Source organism: Falco naumanni, chromosome 24 (assembly GCF_017639655.2).
Source record: "Falco naumanni isolate bFalNau1 chromosome 24, bFalNau1.pat, whole genome shotgun sequence".
Taxonomy (NCBI): domain Eukaryota; kingdom Metazoa; phylum Chordata; class Aves; order Falconiformes; family Falconidae; genus Falco; species Falco naumanni.
The window spans coordinates 300,915-321,293 of NC_054077.1; the positions used below are offsets into that span (position 1 = coordinate 300,915).

General features: G+C 61.6%; 3 protein-coding genes and 1 long non-coding RNA gene across 5 annotated transcripts; 2 read left to right on the forward strand and 2 right to left on the reverse strand.

The window, feature by feature from the left end:
* Positions 1-1,469: 1,469 nt before the first annotated feature.
* PPP1R10 (protein phosphatase 1 regulatory subunit 10) lies at positions 1,470-16,308 on the reverse strand. The gene is given in 21 exon segments (XM_040578208.1): positions 1,470-2,103; positions 4,211-4,607; positions 4,726-4,821; positions 6,757-6,868; positions 7,030-7,071; positions 7,073-7,234; positions 7,363-7,438; positions 9,025-9,271; positions 9,376-9,531; positions 9,622-9,769; positions 9,862-9,962; positions 10,390-10,499; positions 10,671-10,773; positions 10,898-11,068; positions 11,166-11,243; positions 11,325-11,376; positions 11,514-11,649; positions 11,763-11,849; positions 11,957-12,075; positions 14,809-14,856; positions 16,144-16,308. Coding segments are annotated over 18 exon segments (2,313 nt in total). The 5' UTR covers positions 12,064-12,075; positions 14,809-14,856; positions 16,144-16,308; the 3' UTR covers positions 1,470-2,103; positions 4,211-4,278.
* A 272-nt stretch (positions 16,309-16,580) lies between these two features.
* LOC121080289 lies at positions 16,581-17,122 on the reverse strand. Its single transcript, XR_005825321.1, has 2 exons — positions 17,082-17,122; positions 16,581-16,667 (listed from the first exon to the last, which is right to left on the reverse strand). It is a non-coding gene; the product is annotated as an uncharacterized LOC121080289 (long non-coding RNA).
* A 283-nt stretch (positions 17,123-17,405) lies between these two features.
* MRPS18B (mitochondrial ribosomal protein S18B) lies at positions 17,406-19,035 on the forward strand. 2 transcript variants are annotated; one of them, XM_040578211.1, is made up of 7 exons: positions 17,409-17,537; positions 17,834-17,933; positions 18,033-18,130; positions 18,229-18,297; positions 18,437-18,503; positions 18,612-18,671; positions 18,751-19,035. In XM_040578211.1, the coding sequence occupies exons 1-7, from the start codon at positions 17,454-17,456 to the stop codon at positions 19,020-19,022; spliced, it is 750 nt and encodes a 249-aa protein (XP_040434145.1). In that variant the 5' UTR covers positions 17,409-17,453; the 3' UTR covers positions 19,023-19,035. The 2 variants fall into 2 exon arrangements, with proteins under 2 accessions (XP_040434146.1, XP_040434145.1); XM_040578212.1 differs by lacking the exon at positions 18,612-18,671 and having other exon boundaries at positions 17,406-17,537.
* A 78-nt stretch (positions 19,036-19,113) lies between these two features.
* On the forward strand, positions 19,114-20,373 carry ATAT1 (alpha tubulin acetyltransferase 1; the record flags this gene model as incomplete). The annotated part of the gene is made up of 5 exons (XM_040578214.1): positions 19,114-19,234; positions 19,458-19,519; positions 19,855-19,917; positions 20,153-20,244; positions 20,322-20,373. Coding segments are annotated over exons 1-5 (390 nt in total), but the record flags the coding sequence as incomplete, so codon positions are not given.
* Between the last annotated feature and the right edge of the window lie 6 nt (positions 20,374-20,379).

The following is a 20,379-nucleotide window of genomic DNA, read 5'->3' on the forward strand; positions in this document are numbered from 1 at the left end:
GCCGCCGTCAGTAGGTTTCAGAGTGAACGCTAGCGGGGGGCTTCCCTGACCACCACCATTAGGCTTCAGAGTGAACACCCGCCGCTGTATTGCAGCATCGGCGCCGTCGGTAGGTTCCAGAGTGAACGCGCATAACCCGGTACTGACATCACTCGGTTTTGGTTGGTTTTTTTTTTTTCCACCAGTTTATTATTAATGTACAAAATATACAAAAGGGGGAGGGGCGGGCGCGGGGCCCCTCCCCCGGCCAAGTTTTCACAGAAAACAGCATCCGGCGCAGCCCCTCCCGCCCCCACCCCCTCAAACACACACACGACCCCTCCCCCACCCAGCGGCGCAGCCCCGGCGGCGGCGTGGTGCGAGTGCGAGGGGGTGAATCGGGGACCCCCCATGGGGGAGAGGGGTGGCCCTGGAGGAGACACACCCCACCCCACCCCCCCTCCTCAATGGGGTGGTTCTGACCTCCGGGGGGGGGTAATTACCCACTGGAAGGGACCATTTCTCACTGGGGGGGGGTGTCAGTGCCTGGGCACAGACCATCTAACTTGCAGGGGGGTAATTCCCCCCCCCCCCCCCAGCACACACCATCTTCTGCACGAGGAGGGGGGGTAACTACACACAGCAGGGACCATTTTACACCCCCCGGGGGGGGGGTAATTACCCCCAGCACATACCATTTCTCCCCAGGGGGGATAACTGCCCCCCTGGCACCCAACATTTTTAGCATGGGGGGAGGGGGGGGGGGCGGGGCAATACACCCAGCAGGGACCATTTTACAACCCCGGAGGGGGAAGTGGCCCTTGGAACACACCATCATTCACTTCAGGGGGGGGGGAAAATCGCTCCCCGGCAGGGACCATTTTTTTTTGCTCACGGGAGGTGTAATTACCCCCGCCACACATGGGGGAGGGGGCGTTTCACCTTGCCAATCGGCTTTTACCCCGGGGGAGGATGGGGTGTCCTCTTAATGCCCCACTGGGGTGTTTTGGCCCCCAAAACGGGGGAAATTGGGCCCCAGCAGGGTTAATTACACCCTGACAGGGGGGTACTGATACCCTGGGGGGGGATTTACATCCACAGGGGGTTACTTATAACCTGGCAGCAGCATTTTAACCCCTGGGGGGGGTGTATAAATTAGTGTTGGGGGGCAGTTACACCCTTCTGAGATGGTTTATTTACCCCTCCTGACGGCATTTGCACCGAGGAGGGGGGCATTAATGCCCTGGGGTGGGCATTTACCCCAGGGCAGGGTTGTTGGTGCCTGGGGGGGGGTGTCACCCACCCCTCGGGGAAGGGGGGGGGTCTGGCCCCACTGAAGAGGGGGATTTACAAACCGTGGGTGGGAATTTACCCCCTGGGTGGGTCATTATGCCCCATATTTATGCCCAGAGAAGATATTTACACCCCACAGATGGGTACTTACACCCTATAGGTGCAGATATAAGCCCTGGGGGGGTGGTATTTCTGCCCCACAGGTGGGTATTTACACCCTGAGGGGGTATTTATCCCCCATAGATGGGTCTTTCTGCCCCACAGGTGGGTATTTCTCCCAATAGCTGGTCATTTAAAACCCACAGGCAGGCAATTCTGCCCCACAGGTGGGTATATATACCCCATAGGTGGGTATTTCTGCCCCACAAGTAAGCAATTCTGCCCAATAGGTGGATTTTTACACCCCTCAGGGGGCATTTACACCCCATAGGTGGGTATTTACACTCTGAGGGGGGTATTTCTGCCCTGTAAGTGGGTTCTTTCTGCCCCATAAGTGGGTATTTACGCCCCTCGGGGGGTATTTGCGCCCGGGGAAGGAAGGGGGGGGGGGGGGGGAGGATTGGAATTGAGCGCCAGGGGCATCACGGAGGCCTCACAGAAGCCATAAATTGGTGGCTGCAGCGCGAGTCTGAGAGGAGGAGGAAGGGGGGCAGGGGAGGAAGGGCAGGAGGAGGAGGAGGAGGCGGCGGCGGCGGCGTGGGAGGAAGGGCGGCGGCGGGCGCTACGGCAGGGGCGGCCCGTTGACGCCGGGGTGGTAGAAGGCACAGTTGTTCTCGTACCTGCAGCTGCCCTTCAGCATGAAGTGGCGACAGACGGCGCGGCTCGACATGTCTGCGTGAGAGAAAAGGGGGGGGGGAAGGCGCGTCAGGCGCCGGCGCCCCGGCCCCACGGCGGCCCCACGGCAGCAGCTCTGGGAGAAGGGGGGAGTAGGGGGGGAAATGGGGAGGGGGGGGTGTGGGGAGGGGACACCACACGCACATGTGGGATCGGCTCTCGGCCTCGCTTGGGGGAGCGGGGTGGCCGTGAGGCAGCAATGGGCCCCACGGTGAACCCCACCGGCCTGGCCCCGAGAGCTGGTGGGGAGTGGGTGCGTCTATAGGGCTGGACCCCTTGGTATGGGGCAGCGGTGGAGCCCTATGGCACCGCAGTTTACGTCCTAACGCCAGCTGCATCTATGGGGCTTGCTCCAGCCACGGGGACGAGCCCCACAGCACCCCAATCCCTCCCTGCCCCATAGCCAGGTGCTGGAGCTGCTGTGTCCCTTATGGGGCGGCTGCGAGCCCCACGGCACCTTGACTGCCGCCCCATAGCCTGGCCGCAGGGCCAGGCTGGTCCCTCTGCACGGCTGTGGGGCGGCTGTGGGGCAGCCACGGACCCGCACGGTGCTCGAGCTCTGCTAGAGAGCTGGGCCGGTCCCTGTGCGTGGCTGTGGGGCAGCCCCATAGATGCCGAGCTCCACCTCGCCCCCACACTGCGCTGCAGCTCAGGACGCCGTGGGGCAGAGTGCCCTGGGCCAGGCCCTGTCAACAAGGTGGCCATGGGGCACCAAGGCGGCTCCCAGCATGCCTTGCAGCTCCCCCTAAAGCTAAACTACAACTCCCAGCATGCCTTGCTGCCACCCTAGGCCTGGTCTTAACTCCCAGCATGCCTTGCGGCTCTCCTAACAGCTGCCCTGCCCCTCCCGGCCTGCCCCACGGCCCTCCTCGGAGCCACACCACCCTTCCCGGAGCTGGACTTGGCTCCCAGCATGCCTTGCTGCCCGCCCTAGGCCTGACCTGCTCCTCCCAGCATGCCTTGCTGTCCTAGCGCTGGTCTCAGCTCCCAGCATGTGTTGCGGCCTTGCCCTAGGCTGGTGTGAACTCCCATCATGCCTTGCAGCCCGCTCCAGAGCCGCTCTTAGCTCCCAGCATGCCCTGCACCCTGCCCTAGGCTGGTCTTAACTCCCATCATGCCTTGCAGCCCGCTCCAGAGCCGCTCTTAGCTCCCAGCATGCCTTGCTGTCCTAGCACTGGTCTTAACTCGCAGCATGTTGCGGCCTTGCCCTAGGCTGGTGTAACTCCCAGCATGCCCTGCAGCCTGCCCTAGAGCTGGTTTCAACTCCCAGCATGCCTTGCGGCCCACCCTAGAGCTGGTTTCAACTCCCATCATGCCTTGCAGCCCCTCCTAACACTGGTGTGAACTCCCAGCATGCCCTGCGGCCTGCCCTAGAGCTGGTTTCAACTCCCATCATGCCTTGCGGCCCCTCCTAACACTGGTGTGAACTCCCAGCATGCCCTGCGGCCCACCCTAGAGCTGGTTTCAACTCCCATCGTGCCTTGCGGCCCCTTCCTAGAGCTGGTGTGAACTCCCATCATGCCCTGCGGCCTGCCCTAGAGCTGGCTTCAACTCCCATCATGCCTTGCGGCCCCTCCTAGCGCCGGTGTGAACTCCCAGCAGGCCTTGCGGCCCCTCCTAGAGCTGGCTTCAACTCCCAGCATGCCCTGCGGCCTGCCCTCGTGCTGGTGTGAACTCCCAGCATGCCTTGCGGCCCACTCTAACGGTAACTCCCATCATGCCCTGCGGCCCCCCCCCCGTCCCCCAGCACCCCAGCTGCCATGGGGGCGCGGGGCGGGGTCCCTACGCTCCCAGCATGCCCTGCGGCCGCCGTGGGGGGGTGGGGGGTGTTCTCCTCTCTGCCGCCCCTGCCCTAGAGCCCCATGGGGGGCGGGCGCCCGTCGGGGCCTCGGCCCCACGGCCCGGGGGGCTCGAGGGGCTGGAGGGGGTGGGGAGGGGGCTCCCCCCCCCCGCCACCGGGGCAGGAACGGCGGGGGGGGCGGGGGCGGGGAGGGGGCACCCACAGGCCCCTCCCAGCCGGGGCCGGGCCCGCCCACAGCCAGGCCCCACAGCCGCCGCCCCCCCCCCCCTCGCGGGGGGGGCCCCCCCGCCCCCCCGCATTTACCTCCTCCGTGACCTCCGCCGTGGCCCCGGGGGTGCTCGCCGGGGTGGCCTCTGCCGTGATCGCCGTGGCTACCGGGGGGCCCCCCCCTTGCGCCGCCGCCGCCATTTGGGGGGCCCCCGTTGCGACCCCCCCCCTCCGCCGCCGCCACCACCGCCGCCGCGGCATCGGTACGGGGGTTCGGCGCCGCTACGGCCGCGGGGGCGGTGAAAGGGGCCCCCCCCGCGCATGCCGCCGCCGCCGCCGCCGTGGGGGCCACCTCGGAGGTTTCCCCCCCCTTCCGGCGCTTCCCAAAAATCGCCGCCTCGTTGGGGGGGGGGCGGCCCTAAAAGTCGGGGGCCACCTGGGATCCCCGGACCTGGGGGGAGGCCAGGTCCCCCCCCACCTCCTCCGTGGGGTCCTGCGAGGGGAAAAAAAAAATAAAAAAAATTAAAAAAAAAGGTAAGGGAGGGGGAAAGAGGGGGGATTGCGGGTGCCACCCCCCCCCCCCACCCCGTCACCCCCCCGGTGGCACTTACCCGGCATGGGCCCCCCCGGCGGGAAGTGCTGCATGGCCTTGGGGCCGGGCGGGAAGCCGTTGGCCATGGGGCCGGGGCCCAGCAAGCCGTGGGGCACTGTGGGGAGAAACGGGGGAGGGGTCAGTAAGCAGAAGGACCCCCGCCCCCCCCCCCCCCTCGAGCCCCACGGGTCCCCCCCGCCAAGCAGGGGACAGTGGCTGGTGGTCCCAGAGTGCCCCCCCCCACCCCCCCCCAAAGTGCCCGTAAGCAGGGAGATGTCCCCAGTTCAAAGGGACAGCTGCCCCCCCCCGGGGCACATCAGATGTCCCCAAGTTAAGGGGACCCCCCCCCGTGTCACCCCAGAGGGGTCCCCCCAAGGTAAGGGGACCCCAATACCCCTCCCATGGCACCCCAGAGGGTGACAAGGTCCCTGATGGCACCCAAAAGTGTCCCCAAACCAAGGGGACCCCCAAACCCCCCCTGTCACCCCAGGGGACAGGGGGTCCCTGGCAGTGCCCAGAGCTTGTCCCCAAATTAAGGCGACCCCAAAATCCCCCGTGTCACCCCAAAGGACACAGGGTCCCCAACAGTGCCCAGAATGTGTCCCCAAAATGTGGGGACCTCCATACCCCCTCCTCCCCGTGTCACTCCAGTGACACAGGTACTCAGAGCTTGTCCCCAAATCAGGAGGACCCCCCGTACCTGCCTGTGTCACCCCAGAGGGCGACACAGGGTCCCCAATGGTCCCCACATCTTGTCCCCAAATCAAAGGGACCCCCAATACCCCTAGTGTCACCCCAGAGGTGGGCACGGTGACGATGGCCGTGTCCCCGGGGTTAAGGGGACACAGCCCCCCCTCCAAGTCACTTCCCAGCAGAGAGGGGACAGGTATCCACAGTGACGGGACCCCAATGTCCCCCCCCACATCCCCAAACCCAGGGGACATCCAAGTCACCCCCCCAGGGGAGGGGACAGACATCAATACTTCCCTCCCCGTGTCACCCCCCTGACACAGGGGACACATCACTGGCAGTGGCCCCACAGGGACAGCTGGGGACACGTGTCACCGATCCCCAAGCCACCACCCCCCCCTTCAGGTGCCCCCAGGTCCTCAAGCTGAAGGGACATTCCCCCCCCCCAGTGTCACCCCACAGCATGTCCCCAAATCAAGGGGACTCCCAGGGTAAGGGACAAGGTCCCTGGCACGACTTGGAGCTGAGGGGACCCCTCTGTCACCCTGAGGTAGGGGACAGGGTCCCCAGCACTGCCTGGAGCACGTCCCCGAGCTTGAGGGGACCCCCATGTCACACCAGGGCAGGGCACAGTGTCACCACACGTGTCCCCAAGCGAAGAGCAACCTTGATTCCCTGCCAGGGCGCTGGACAGTGTCCCCAAGTGTGTCCCCAAGCCAAAACCACACTCTCATGTCACTGCCAGGGCGCTGGACAGTGTCCCCAAGCGTGTCCCCAAGCCAAGAGCAGTCCCACATGTCCACTAGGACATGAGACAGTGTCCCCAACGGTCCCTTGAGCATGTCCCCAAGTGAGAGCACCCCACATCCCCATCAGGGCACTGAGTGGCATCCCCAAGCACGTCCCCAAGCCAAGGGCAGCCCCGTGTCCCTGCTGGGGGAGGGGACAGCGTCCCCAAGCCAAGGGCAGCCCAATATCCCCATCAGGGCACTGAACAGTGTCCTCAATTGTGTCCCCATCATGTCCCCAAAACAAGGACATCCCTAAGTCCCTGCTGGGGCAGGACACAGTGTCCCCCTCGTGTCCCCAAGCCAAGGACAGCCCTGTGTCCCCTTCTGGGGAAGGGAAGAGCGTCCCCGACTGCGTCCCCAAACCAAGGACACCCCTATGTCCCCACTGGGGTAGGGGACACTGTCCCCAAGCCAGGGACACTCCTGTGTCCCCTCAAGGGCAGGGACCAGGCTCCCAGCGGTCGCCCACCCCTCCCCCCACCACGCTCCTCGGGACACCCCCCACCCACCCCCATTGACGGGGCTGTCCCCACCGGTGACTGGATGTCCCCACCGTGTCCGGCACTCACCTCCACTCGGCCCCGGCGGCTGAGCCTGCAGATTCCCCAACAAATGTTTGATTTTATCCGAATAATCCGGTTGCTTCATCAATTCCTCCGCTTTGTGGGTGCTGGGCCCACCCTGGTGGGGGACACACGGAGAGTGAGTGGTGGGGGAGGGGGAAAAACCCAAGGGGGTGACCTCCTTCCCCCTCCCCCGCAGCGCCGCCGCCGCCCCCCCCCTTGCTGTGTCACCCTGGTGGGGGGTGGCTCTGTGCTGGGGACGAGGGAGGGGACAGTTACCATGATGGAAGTGAGGATCTCCTGCATGTTGATGGGGGCGGCGGGGCGCTGGCCCCTGGGGGCTTTTACCAGCCCCCACGCTCCCCATCAGGTTGGCCAGCACCGGGGGCAGCTTGGCACCGGCACCGCCGGCGGCGTCCGGGGAGGGCGAGGCCGCGCCGGCTTCCAATCCTTCGGGATAGGCGACCTCCTCGGCAGAGCAATCCTGGGGAGGGCAGAGATAGGGGTGAGGGGCGAAGGGGGGGTGGGGGGGGGGGGCTGCGCTATTTTTTGGGGGGGTGGCGGGGTGGGGGGGGCTATGGCGGCACGGCACGGCGCGGCAGCGGCACTTACCTCATCCAGAGGGATCAGTTTGGGCGGCAGCGGCTCGTAGGATTCCGGATCAGGTTCGTGAGGGCTGTCTGGGACGCTGTTGGGGGGAGGGGGGAAGGGAAAGGAAGGGAGGGGGGGTGTGTGTCAGAGGTCGATGGATCCCTGGGATCCACTGCCATCTGCCCCCTCCCAGGGGATCCTCGAGGATCTGGACCGCCAACAGCCTTCGCAGCTCTAGATCCTGGGTGTCCCCCCCAAGACTTTGGATCAGCAGGGATCCCGTGCTTACCCCTACAGATATTACGGATCCTCAGGGGTCCTGTGTGCCCCCACAAAAGACTTCAGATCCTCGGGGATCCCATCCATCTATCCGTCTTTCCCTCCTCTCCTCCCCCGCCCACCACTTTGGATCCTCAGGCTCCACAACGCTCCTCCTCCAGGCACCAGATCCTTGGGGATCCCAGGAGATCTGGGCTCCAGCAACCTGCTCCCCTCCCACCCAACTCTGGATCCATGGGGAGTTGGGTCCCAAAAACCTCCCCCTTGGCTCTGAACCCTCACAGATCCCAGAGAATCTCAGCCTCAAACTCCTCCCCCCCCCCCCCCCCCTCGGTCCTCAGGGATCCCAGGAGATCTGGGCTCTGTAAATCTCCCCCGTGGCCCTGGATCCTCACTGATCCCAGCAGATCGGAGCCCTCAAAAGCCCTCCCACTAGCTTAAGATCCTCAAAGATCTCAGGGAATCTGGGACCCAAAAACCTCTCCCCTCCAGCTCTGGATCATTGGGCATCTAGGCTTTAGAAACCTCCCCCCAGGATCCTCTGGGATCCCAGAGAATCTGGGCCCCCAAAATCTCACCCCATCAACTCTGGATTCTCTGGGATCCCAGGGAATCCAGACCCCAAAAACCTCCCTCGCAGTGCTCTAGATCCTTAAGGAAGATCTGGGGCCCGGTCATCAGCTCGTCCTTTCAGACCCCCAAAGATCTCAAGAGGATCTGGTGCCAGCAACCTCCCCTCAGCCTCTAGATCCACGGAGATCCAGACTGGCACGGTCTCTGCCCAGCCCCTGCATCCCCTATAAATCCTCACGCTGGGGGCAATCGACCCTCTAACCCCACTGATCTGCGGGGGCTGGGGCTCACACACACCCAGCCCCACCCCCCATGATTTGAAGCTCGTACCCAGCCTCCCGCAACAGATCTGTGGGGATCCTGGTGACACCCAGCTCCAGACCCCAGGGGGATCCTCAAGGGATCTGAACTCCAGACACATTCCACAGCCCCTGGCACAAGGATCCCTGGGGCAGCACCATAAAGGTGCCTCACACGTGCTCAATCCCCCGGGAATCCCGAGGCTGCCGAGTGGATCCAGAGATGCAGGCTCTGGATCCTCAGGGTCCCCTGGGGATCCCAGATCCATCACCCTCCCAACAGCATCTCCACCCCCCAGGACACCTCTGCAAACCCTCACACTGGGGAGGATCAACCCCATTAATCCTTGGGAGTGGGATCAGGGTGCTGATGGGATCCCATGGGGCGATCTGCTTCCCAAGTAGATCAAAAGTAAATCTAAAGGCAGGGCAGCAGGGGGGCTGCAAGGACAGGGGGAACCCGGAGTTCCTGTATCAAGAGCAGGCCCTTCCCTGGACTGGGCGGACAGGGGAGCCCAAGGGATCTACTCACCTCTCCTTGGACAGAAAGATCTCCTGCAAGATCCCTTTCTCTCTCTCAGCCTGAGTGAAGCGTTCCCGGCTGCCGCTGCCCGGCACCACGAGGGGAGCGGGGAGATCCAGGAGCTTGGGATAAAGCCAGGGCACCTTCTCCTCCATGGTGTCGTGGCTGAGGCGCCGGGCGGTCTCAAAGGCCTGGCGATCCATCAGCATCTCCCGCTTGGCCGCTTCCCCAAAATCCTTGATCTTGTTGACGTTGACTGTTGGGAAGGGACAAGTGTCACCCCTAAAAGCCTGGGGACGCCAAGGTGCGTGTGGGGGGGGGGACACACACACAAGGCAGGGGGGGAGGGACGGCGCTCACCTCGCTCGGTTTCGTCCAGTTCGAAGTAGAAATACTCGCGGAGTTTGCTCTCTTCTGGCCAACTCACCGTTTTCTTTTTCCGACCTTTTTTGGTGAGCTGGCCGCCTTCCGCTGCGTTTTCGGTGGCTTTGGCGTCACCGCTCACCTCCGCCGAGCCTGTGGGAGGAACCAGGGTGGGGGGGGCTCAGCACCCACTTTAACCCCCCTGAGCCACGGGTTTCCCCCTTCCTCGTCACCCCAACTTACACGTCTCCATCAGCTCCGGCACTTCCACGGCCGGTACCGGCGTGCCGGGCCGATCCGTCTCCATCGGCTCCGAAGCAGCAGTTGGCTCCGGGGAGGAAGGTTTGGCAGAGCTGGCTTCAGGAGCTGGTTTCCCCTCGAAGGGACTGGGCTGGGGGGGAAGGAGAGGGGGTGGGGTGGTTATTATCTGGGACCCTGGTATCTGGGGAGGGAACCCCGGTATCTGTGGGGGCTCCTCCTCACCTTGGCCGCTGTGGGGGACAAGACTTTCTTCTTCTTCTTAATCTTGATGCCGGGGATGGGAGCGGAGTTGAGGGCGTCAAGGAAGCCGAGCCCTTCCATGGCTGCGGGAAAAAGAAGGGAGGTGTCACCCAAACCCCCCCGCGTTATCCCCAAAAAGGCGCCTAAATCGTCCCCCAAAAACAGGATCCAAAGCGTCCCCAAACCGGTACCCAAATCGTCCCCAAAACAGCACCCAGGTATCGCCCAAAACCACTCAGACCGTTCCCTAAAACGCACCCAAATCACCCCGTAAAATGGCACTCGGTGTCTCCCAAAACAGTACCTGAACTGTCTCCCAGCTGGCACCCAGCACCACCCCCAGTATCCCCCCAAAAAGGACACCCAAGGTGCCCCTCAAACAGGCACCCCACCTGCTCCCCAAAACAGCACCCACGTGTCACCCAAAGCCACCCAAATTGTCCCCAGAAAGGCCCGCAGCGTCTCCCAAAACAGCACCCAAGTCGTCGTCCCCCCCCCCCCCCAACTCACGCTGGGGCGGGATGATCTTGACTTTGATCTCCTTGGTGGCGTTGGGTGCCGTGTTCAGGGGTTTGTATTTCTTCTCGGCAGGAGGAACATCTCCAGGAAGGGACGAAATGCTGCGGGACAGGGGAGGACGCAGGTCACTCACAGGGCAGGGCCCCAAAACCAGCCCACAGCTCTCCAAAAAAGGGTCAGGCTTCCCCAGAAGCAGCCCTGAAACCCCAGAGTGGTCCCAAGACCACCAGGAGTGGCCCCGAGACCCCCCCAAAAAGCCGCCCCAGACTCACTTTTGCCTCTTTATGGGCATCGGTTTCAGATTGTATTTATCGGCAGTTGAAGAAGAGTTCATTTTCTTCACCGGTGCTAACGAAGGTGTCTCCATTTCCAGCCCTGTTGGGAAGGGATCGTTAGCGCGTCTCCTTCCAGCACACCACGACTGAGCACGGCCCCTCCAACAGCCCCCAGAAAGCACCAACTCCCCCCCCCCATCGCCCCACAGGAGAGCGGGAATTACCAGTGGAGCGGAATTTGGCATGGCTGGGAGCGGTGGTCCGCAGCGATTTCGGTTTGTCCCGCTTCTTCTCTGGCATCTCCTCAGTTTTTGCCTCAGTTTTAGCTTCCTGGGGTTTCTCTTGGACGGGTGTTTTACTTTTACTTTCCTCTTTCCGCTTCTTTTTATCCCGTTCTGGGGAGGGGAGGAAGGGAAAGACGGGAAAAGGGCTCAGATGCTGGCATTAGACTGAAGAGGGGAGGAAGAAGAGGGGGCGCGGGGGGGTGCTCACCGGTGGGCTGGGCGCTGCTCTGGGAGCGGATGACACCCATCCAGTCGCTGACGAGGATGGAGGCAAGGCGGCGCAGCTCTGCGGGGCAAGAAGGGGTTAACGGAAGGATTCAGGGGGCTTGGGGTGGGGGGTCTGAGGGGGGTTTCGAGAGCTGCTCACCTTCATCGTCGCTGGATTTGCTGAGCTGCTTCACAAGCTTGGCTGTGTTGTTCTGGAAAAGACGGAGATGTGCGGTGAGGGGCAACGTCGCGGGGATTAAAGTCACCCCAGGGGGGACATAAACCAGCCAGGGGGACACACAAAAGCCACCCGGCGGGGGGGGGGAGGACACACAAAAGCCACCCCGACCTGTTTGAGGTGGTCAACAGTGAGGGGTAGGTGCTGCAGGGTGAGGAGGATCTGCTGCAGGAAGGGGACGTTGTTGGAGGCTTTGGAACTGGTGAGCCACGTGTTGAGCAGCTTGTAACCCCCGATCCGGATAAATCTAGGGGGGGAAAAAAAGGGAGGAAAAATCCATCAGGATCCAGGCAGGAAGGGGTGTCCCCCCCCAAATCCTGCTCTCCCTGGACCCCCCAGATCCCCCCTCGCTGCTCTTACTTAGCCAGGATGTCCTGCGCCCGCGTCTGCAGCAAGATATTCAAGTAGATGCAGCGACTCACCATCTTCTGCGAGTCCTTCATTAAGCTGGTTAACGAGAAAGGAGGTGTCAGACCCCCCCAAACACCACAGGGACACTGCGGGGGGGGGGGGAGGGGGGGACACAACACACAAGGGACATTTTGGGGACTCACTTGAAGATTTTGGCGATGCCTTCCATGCTCTTGACCTCGCCATCGCGGCCCAGGAAGCAGTCCAAGCCCTTGAGGAGCTCCTTGGGGTCGATGGGGCCCGAGCCCATGGCAGAAAAGCCCTGGGGGTGGCGGGTGGAAGAGGAGAGGGGGGGGATTAGGACAGCGATGACAACCCCCGTGTCCGTCCCCCCCACCAAGCCCCATGTGGCTGTTCCAAGCGCTGCCCCCTCCCCACTTTTTGTCCCCTTTGAGACGGTAACAAAGAGAAAAACCCACCCCCGGAAAAATTCTTGACCCCAAAGAGGGAGAAATCGCCCCCAAAACGCGGCTCTTGCAGCCAAGGGGGTGTCCAAGGGACCCCCAAGGGATCCCGAGGGGGTGTTACCCCCCCCCGGAGGTGACAGCGCGGTGACAAAGTGGCCCCCATTTGTGTTTTTAATTGGCGCTGCCACCCTAGGGCAGAGAGACAGCAGCTTCTGGTCACAGCAGGGGACAGAACCCCCTCACCGGGAGCTGGAGGGTCCTGGGGGAGGCACAGCACCCCCATTTTTAATCACACACACACACACCCCCCCCGGTTTTACCCCAAGGGTTAATTAATGAGTCGGCGCTTAACGAAGAGCAGAGGCCGAGGCAAGGAAGGATGGAGGCGCAAGGGAGAGGGGGACAGCAGCGACGGCGCAAGCTTTAGGGGCGTCATGTCCCCTCCCCGGTCCAGGGCGCAATTAAATCCAACAACTAACTAATCAGCCGTTAATTAGCAAGCTAATAATTAGGGCCAGCACCCTCCTAACAACCCGGCGTCCATCAGGTGCCTGACCTTGATCCAGCCTGACCTGCCGAGGGGGGATTTCATCCTGCTGACATCAGCGAGCTTCTTAATTACAGCTAATTAGAAGCTTCTCTAGCTTAATTATGCCCCAGTTTTGCTAACGAAGGCGGAAACATGGCAGGGCTGGGTGGATTTTTTGGGTGGGGGGCAGTGAAAACAGCCCCAAAACACCACTAGCTTGGGGGGGGGGGAGGCCTGAAAAACATCCCCATTTTTAGGGTGGGGAGGTGGCACCCAGCCCCCATTTTCTCCTCACAGCAAAGACTTAACGAGCTGGGACTTCGTTAAGTCCCCCCTGCTCAGGCCGATTAAAGGATACAGGCGGCGGAGCCCCCCCCTCCCCCTTCTTGGGGGGGTATAATTTTTTTTCGGGGGGGTCAGCAAGCCAGGCACGAGCCGCCCCTCTGAAAAGACACAAGAGCAAGTTAATTTGAGCACAACCCCTCCCAAAATACCACCCCCCCCCTCCCCCCCCCCCCAAATCCTCCACCAATTAAAGGGGGGGGGGGAACTTATTTTCACCCCAAATTGTTGTTTTTGTTTTTTTTTTTTAAACACAAAGGTCCTTTGTAACCTTCGACACACCCCCCCCACTGATGAAAAGCAGCCAAGACCCAGCCTGGTGGCTTGTTATTTTGGGGGGGGGGGGACACGACACACCCCGCATGTGTGTCCCTGAGGCCACCACCCAGGTGACAAGGAGGCCCACAGCCCTGTCCTGGTTTGGGGTGGGGTCTTTGTACAACCCCCCCCCCTCCCCCAAAAGAATTTGGAGGTTCACCCCCCCATCCTGAGGCTGGGGGTGGGTCAAGCAGAAGCAAACACCGACCCGACACCCCCTCCACGTGGGGGTGAAACTGCTCAAAACCCACCCCGGCAGGGGTTAAAGGGGTAGGGGGGTGGGGGGCAAGAAAGCACCGAGCACCCCCCAAGGAGGTAAATCATCTCCCCAGAGCGGAGGGGGCTACATCTCACCCCCCCCCCCCCCCCCAAATCGATCTGGGGGAGGCACCCTGGCCTGGTGTAGCCCTGCCACCACCCAGCCACGAGGCCGAGGAAGGCCTGACCCCACCCCCCCCCCCCACTACCACTACATTTTTACGCCGCTTTCACTTATTTTTTTCCCCCCCCAAAACCGGTTTTCTGGGGGGACAGAACCCCCATTTTCAACACGGGGTGGGGGTCACACTGACCCCAAAACCGTGGGTCAAAGAGGGGGGCTGCCCGCTGTGCCCCCCCCCCCCCCCCGAGGGAAATGCTACCACTGGAAAGAAAAGGGCTCTTCCCCCACACATATCAGGCTCTTAATTTGGGAGGAAATCAATAAAAAATTAATCATTTTATTAAGAAAATTTTAAATTTTTTTCTGGTTTTCACCAAAGTCCTTCTGATTAGGGTGTCAAGTGTTTGCCCAGGGCTGGGGGCAAAGGGGGGGGGGAATAGATCCCGACCCAGCACAGCATCCGCATGCACCAGGAGACGGATGGTAAAGAAAAAAAGGGGGATTTTTTTTTTTTTTAATTTTTTAATTAAAAAATAGATATAAATGAAGGTTGTGAAATGTAATTAAGACCAGAAAGGTTTTTTTGCTTACCCGGCGGGTTGCAGTTGTTCCCCTCCCTTTTGCTGAAGTAAAACCAAGTTCCCTTCGCTTCCTAAGCCTGCACCGCACACAGCACCTCCGCGCTGCCAAAACGGGGCAAATGCATTGAAAATCGGGAAAAAATATAGGATTTTTGGGGTGCGCGCCCCCCCCAATTGACTTCTTTGGGGGGGGGGTGAAGCCCAGTGATAGCATTTCCCTGTCACGATAAATTAAAGGTTATAAGTTGCTCGAGGATGCTGTTTCCCCCCCCCCCTCCCCCCCAAAACCGCCACCCAAAGCCACCAGGGAGGTCCCCCAAAAAAAGGGGAAGAAAGGGAAAGATGGAGGGGGGAGTAAAAAAAAAAAAAAAATTAAAAAAAAAAAAAAAGAAGACCCTGTTTTTGAGGAAGAAAAGGGATTTTTGGCACAACCTACAAAAGAAGCAGCGGCCCGTAGGGTCCTATTCTGTACGGCACCGGGATCCTGCAGATGAAAGCCGGAGGGGGGGGTACGGTTAGAGCGGGATGGGGGGGGGGTGTCAGGATAAATTGGGGGGGGGGGGGGAGAATAAGGGTGAGGAAGATATGGGGGGGCCCCCGGCACGGTGGGAGGGGTTTGCCAAGAGCCGGTTGCATCAGCCAGGGCCGGCGGCGAGGCCCAGGCGCCATTTTAGAAGCCGAAAAAATAAAAATCAAGTTTGGGGGGGTGGGGGTGGGGGGAGATGAGGGTTGGGGGGGGGGTGGGGGGGAGACGACACACACAAATATAAATATAACGACCCCCCCCCCCCGCCCCGCCACCGCGCGACACCTACGCCAATTAAAACAGAACCATTAAATCCGCGGGGATCGGGGGGTTTGGACCCCCCCCCCCCAAATGCAAAGGGGCTGCAGTGCCCCCCCACACACCATGGGGCAGGGGGGGGCAACCTGTGAAATAAATATCTAGGAAAAAAAACGGGGGGGGGGGGGGGGGGGGAAGGAGGAAAATGAGTAAAAAAACAACAAAAAAAAAACCATTAAGACAAAGAGCAGGCGAGCGGCCACGCCATCTTGGCCCCAAAGCTCCCCGAGTCGGGCTCTTGGGCTGTTTTTTTGGGGGGTGGGGGGTATTTTTGTTGGGTTTGGTTTTTTTTTTTTTTTTAAAGCCAACCTGGGTTTTTTTTGCATGAAAAAAGCCGGTTTTGGGGCAAAGCTAAGCCTGCCTAGCAATCTTTATTGCTAGATTGCACAGCCCCCCCCCCCCGCCTTTAACCGCCCCTCCATTCCCCAACCTTCTCCCTCCCTCCCCGCATTCCTCTGCGCAAAACAATCCTAAAATGGCACCTAAAAAACAAAAAAAATGTAAAATAAATCATCCTTTTTAACATTGGATTTTCAAAATCAACCCGGATTCCACGAGTTTTAACAGCCGCCCCGCAATCTTTATGTACAGATTGCTCGCTCGGGTCCCCAATTTCCGTCTCCCCCGCAAAAACCCAAGCGATTTCAGGATATTTTTGAGGGTCTGTCTTTTTTTTTTTTTTCCCCCCTTTTTTGGTTTTTGCGTGGGAGCTCATGAACCCTCCGCCACCGGCTCCCACGTCTTTTTGAAAATACCCCCGAATTTGAAGGTTTAACCACCTTTCAGCAAAGCCTACGTCCTCCTCAAGCACACAGTTGGGGCTCTTCCTCCCATTATTTTTTCTCTTTGGTACCAATAAAGGGGTTTGGTTGGTTTTTTTTTTTTTTTTTTGAGGGGAATTCAGCTGGTTGAAAATTCAACACTTACTATCCAATTAATTTTCTTGCCGACAGCGCTTCAAGGTTTGGATTTTGGCATTGGTGGTGTTATCAGAGCAAAAAAAGAATTGCTTTGTTTTTGGTCATGGCTTTAAAAAAACGCAGCAACTTTTTTTTTCAGCTTGATGGAAGTTTTTGGGGGGGTTTGTTGGTTTTTTTTTTCCCTAAAGGGGTGGTTTTGTCGAGCTAAATGATGGAAAAAAATAAAAAAAAGTTGCTGGAATTAAAAAAAAAAGGGGGGGATTTTGCCTTTGTTTTTGGGGGGAAAGAAGAGGGAGAATATGTTTTTAAGTGGCAGTTTCCTTCGAGTTTGAAACGGCTTCCCAAGGACGGTCCAAAGGACGGAGGCTGCGATGGCGGCTCTTCCACGGCACCGGGATGGGAGCGGGAAGGGGGGAAGAAAGCTTTTTCTTCCCCGCTTTTTTGTATTTTTTTGTTTGTTCGTTTGTTTTTTGTTTGTTTGTTTGTTTTTCTCGTGGTAAAGGCGACGGCGTCTCTCAAGAGCAACCAAACCTGGAGCGGGGAAAGGAAAAAAAAAAAAAGGGGGTGGGGGGTGGGCACAATAAATAAAAAAAAATGGAAAAAAAATTAGAAGCAAAGAAGAAAGACACGAAATGATTAGCAGTCATTATCCCCGGTGAGAGATTTAAAATTTTAAAGGGGGGAAAGGGCAGAATCAAAAAACCGAAGGAAACCGCCCTTGGAGTGGGGGGAAGGGTGGTTTCACCTCAGCTCTTGAGGGGAAACAGGAGGGCTGAGGGCCCCATCCCCCCCCGGCCGGGCTAAGCAGGCTGAGGGACGCCATTTTCTAAAGGCAAAAGGACGCTGGCCCAACAAAAGGGCCCCCCCCCAGCGCCATAAAAAAAAGGGGGGGATAAAAACCCCCCATACCACCCCCCCGCCGCCCCGCCGTAGCTCTCTACTCACCTCCACCCAGCCCTCAGAATGGCGGCGAAAGGCGCGGGCGGAGCTATTTATAGGGCGCCCCGCCCAGTGGGGCGGCCCGCCCCGTCCCCCGCCCCGCCCGGCCAATCGTCACAGCGCAGCCCCCGCGCGCCTGCGCCGCCCGCCCCGCCCCGCCCTTCCCAGCGCCCTCCCTCACGCCGCGCCTGCGCAGCCGCCGCCCTGCGCATGCGCGGCCGCCGCCCGCTATTGTCCTCCGGCCTTGTGGCGCAGTTTTTATTCAGGTCGAGGCGAGCGCGCATGCGCCGCCCGGGGGGCGGGGAAAGGGGGCCGTGCGGCAAGATGGCGGCGCCCCTCCCCTGGCCCCGCCCCTTCCCATGCGGCGCTTGCGGCAAGATGGCGCCGGCCGGGGGGACGACGGCGCTGCTGCGGGCGGTGGTCGGCGGCCTGCGGGGCCCGGGGCGGCCGCTGTGGGCTCGGGTGAGGGACGCTTAGGCGGCGATGCTGCATGCGGCGGTGACATGTGGCACCGGGGGTCCTGCGGGGGGGGGGGGGGCACGGGGGGGGGTGATGGCACGGCGCTGTGTGACGTCATAGCCGGGCCGGCGCTGGTGACACCGGTGCCGCTCCGCCCCCCGTAGCACACCGGCCTCAAACAAGGAGCCGGTGTGATGTCACGGTGGCTGCGGTGGCCCAGCCCCCAGGGTGGGCAGGGAGGGGGCAGCACCCCGTGACGTCACTGCCATGGGTATGACGTCACACCGCCCCCATACCAGGACGCCCCCCAGCTCTGCAGCACCCAGGCAGCGACTAAGGCCCCCCCGACACCCCCGTCCCCCTACCAGGAGAAGCCGTGGGCGTACCTGGAGAGTGAAGGTATTGGGGGGGGGGAATTTGGGGGGGGACACACACGGTCTGGGGGGTGTCCCCAGCCCCTCCTCCCCTCAAAACCCACCCCGTCCCTCTCCCACGCAGAGTACCGTGCGACCTACGGTGACAAGCCCGTCTGGCACGGCTACCGCCGCAACCACAAAGGTGCCATCCCACCCCAGCGCACCCGCAAGACCTGCTTGGTGAGGCACTGGGAGCGACTGGGAGGGGGGCGCTGGGAGGGGGGCGCTGGGAGGGGGAGGGGGGCACCCCTGAAACATGTTTTTCTTCCCCTTCCCAGCGCAAGGGGAAGCTGGTGGGAAACCCCTGCCCCATCTGCCGCGATCACAACCTCCATGTGGATTTCCGGGTAGGTTGGGGGTGGGGCAGGATTTGGGAGGGCTCCCCTCCCCCACACACTCTCTGCTTCCCCCATTTTCCTCCTCCTCTCCCGTTTTCCTCCTTTTTCTCCCTCCATTTCGTCTTTGCCCACCTTTTCCTCCCTGTAGAATGTGAAGCTCCTGGACCAGTTTATCTGCCCCCACTCAGGCATCATCTTCCACCCCACGTACACAGGTGAGAGGCACCCGTGGGTGGTGTGGGAGACCCATAGGTGCTGGGGGGGGGGCTACCCATGGGTGCTATTGCCCTCGCAGCCACTAACCACGTCCCCCCCCACCTCAGGGGTCTGCATGAGGCAGCACAAGCTCCTATCCAAGGCCATCACGCAGGCGCAGGAACACGGTGAGCACCGCAAGGGGGGGAGTAGCACCCATGGGTGCCATGCCAGCACCTCACACTCCCCCTTTCCCACCCATCCCAGGTCTCCTATGGCTACAGGTGCCCTACGTGCCTGTCCCTCAGGAAGATTTCTCCAACCGACACCCAGCTGTTGGCAAAACCCCGCCAGCACCCATGCTGGCCCCCGGACACCCTTGGTATCCCTGGTACGAGTGGCAGCCTCCCCCTGCTGCCGACATCGCCCGCATGCGCCGCCTCTACAAGGATTACTTGAAGGAAAAAGAACCTCCACCGGCCGTGGGGACACCCATGGATACACCTCCGGCTCCCTGCGTGGAGCCCAGGGGGGAATAAAGCGTTTACAACCCTCTTGCGAGATGCGTTGCCTTCCTTCTTCCACACAGACACCGGAGGGGGGTTGGGACTGAGGCACGGTGCTGACAAGATGGTGGCCGCGCAGCCAAAATGGCCGCCACCTCCTCAAAATGGCGGCGGGGCTGTTTACCGTCGTGCTTTGCGGCGGAGCGGGAAGCCGGTTGTCGAGGGCGGAGGGGTTTCGCGGACAGGCGGGGCTTGGTTGCTAGGGGAGGGGGAGGGGGAGGTGGTGATTGGCTGGGTGGTTGCTAGGGGGCGGAGCTAGCGTCGACAGCGTCCTGGCGGGAGCGGCGAAGCCGGGCCGGGCCCGGCGGGCGGAGGCGGCGGCGAGGCCGAGGCCGGGGCCGGGCCCGGGCCCGGCGGGCGATCGAAGCGGCCATGGAGTTTCCCTTCGACCTCGCACCGGTGCTGGGTGACCGCGTCTGCGTGGTGGACCAACACCTCCGGCCCGCCGGGCGCCGTGGGCCCGCCCACCGGTACCGGAGACCTAGGCCTGAGGACTAGGCCTTGGCCCACCCGGGGCATGCTGGGAAACAAAAGGGGCGCGCGGGGCATGCTGGGAAACTGGAGGGCCTGCCCCCCCTCAATTGCCTTGGGGGCACCGTGGTGAATGGGGGGTGTTGTTGCCCCGGGGGATGCTGGGGAAACCGGGGATCCCCCAGGATCCTGCCCCAGGGCATGATGGGTAATGGCGCCTCAGCACGGCCACCCTGGCGTGTTTTGGCGGGGGGGGGGGGGGGGGGGGGGGGGAAGGGAAGGGTTTGTGGTGACCCTGTGACCCTGTCCCCCTCGCTGTGGCCCTGCGGCACAGGGGGGATCTGGGGAGCAGCAGCTGAGGACGGTCATCGATGAGCTGGGCAAGGCCTCGGCTAAGGTAGGGGGCTAACGGGGGGCAACTGGGGCCAATGGGGAGCAACCGGGGCTAACGGGGGGGGGTAACAGAGGGCGACTGAGGCCAGTGCGGACTAACTGGGGGTAACAGGGGCCAACTGGGGCTAATGGGGGGCCAACTGGGGGTAACAGGGGCTAATGGGGGGGTAACAGGGAGCAACTGGAGCTAACGGGGGGCAGCTGGGGGGGGGGGGGGGGTAACGGCTGTTCCCGTGCAGGCCCAAGGCCTGCCAGCCCCCGTCACCAGTGCCGCACGAATGGAGGCCAACCGCCACGTCCTCTACATCCTCCGCGACGCCGATGGCCGGGGGTGAGCGCATACGCCTGTGTCCCCAGGGGTGACCCAGGCATCTGGGCACCCCCTAAATGCCTTCTGCCCTCCCCCAGGACCCCCAAAGGCGCTGTGGTCGGCTTCCTCAAGGTGGGCTACAAGAAGCTTTTCCTC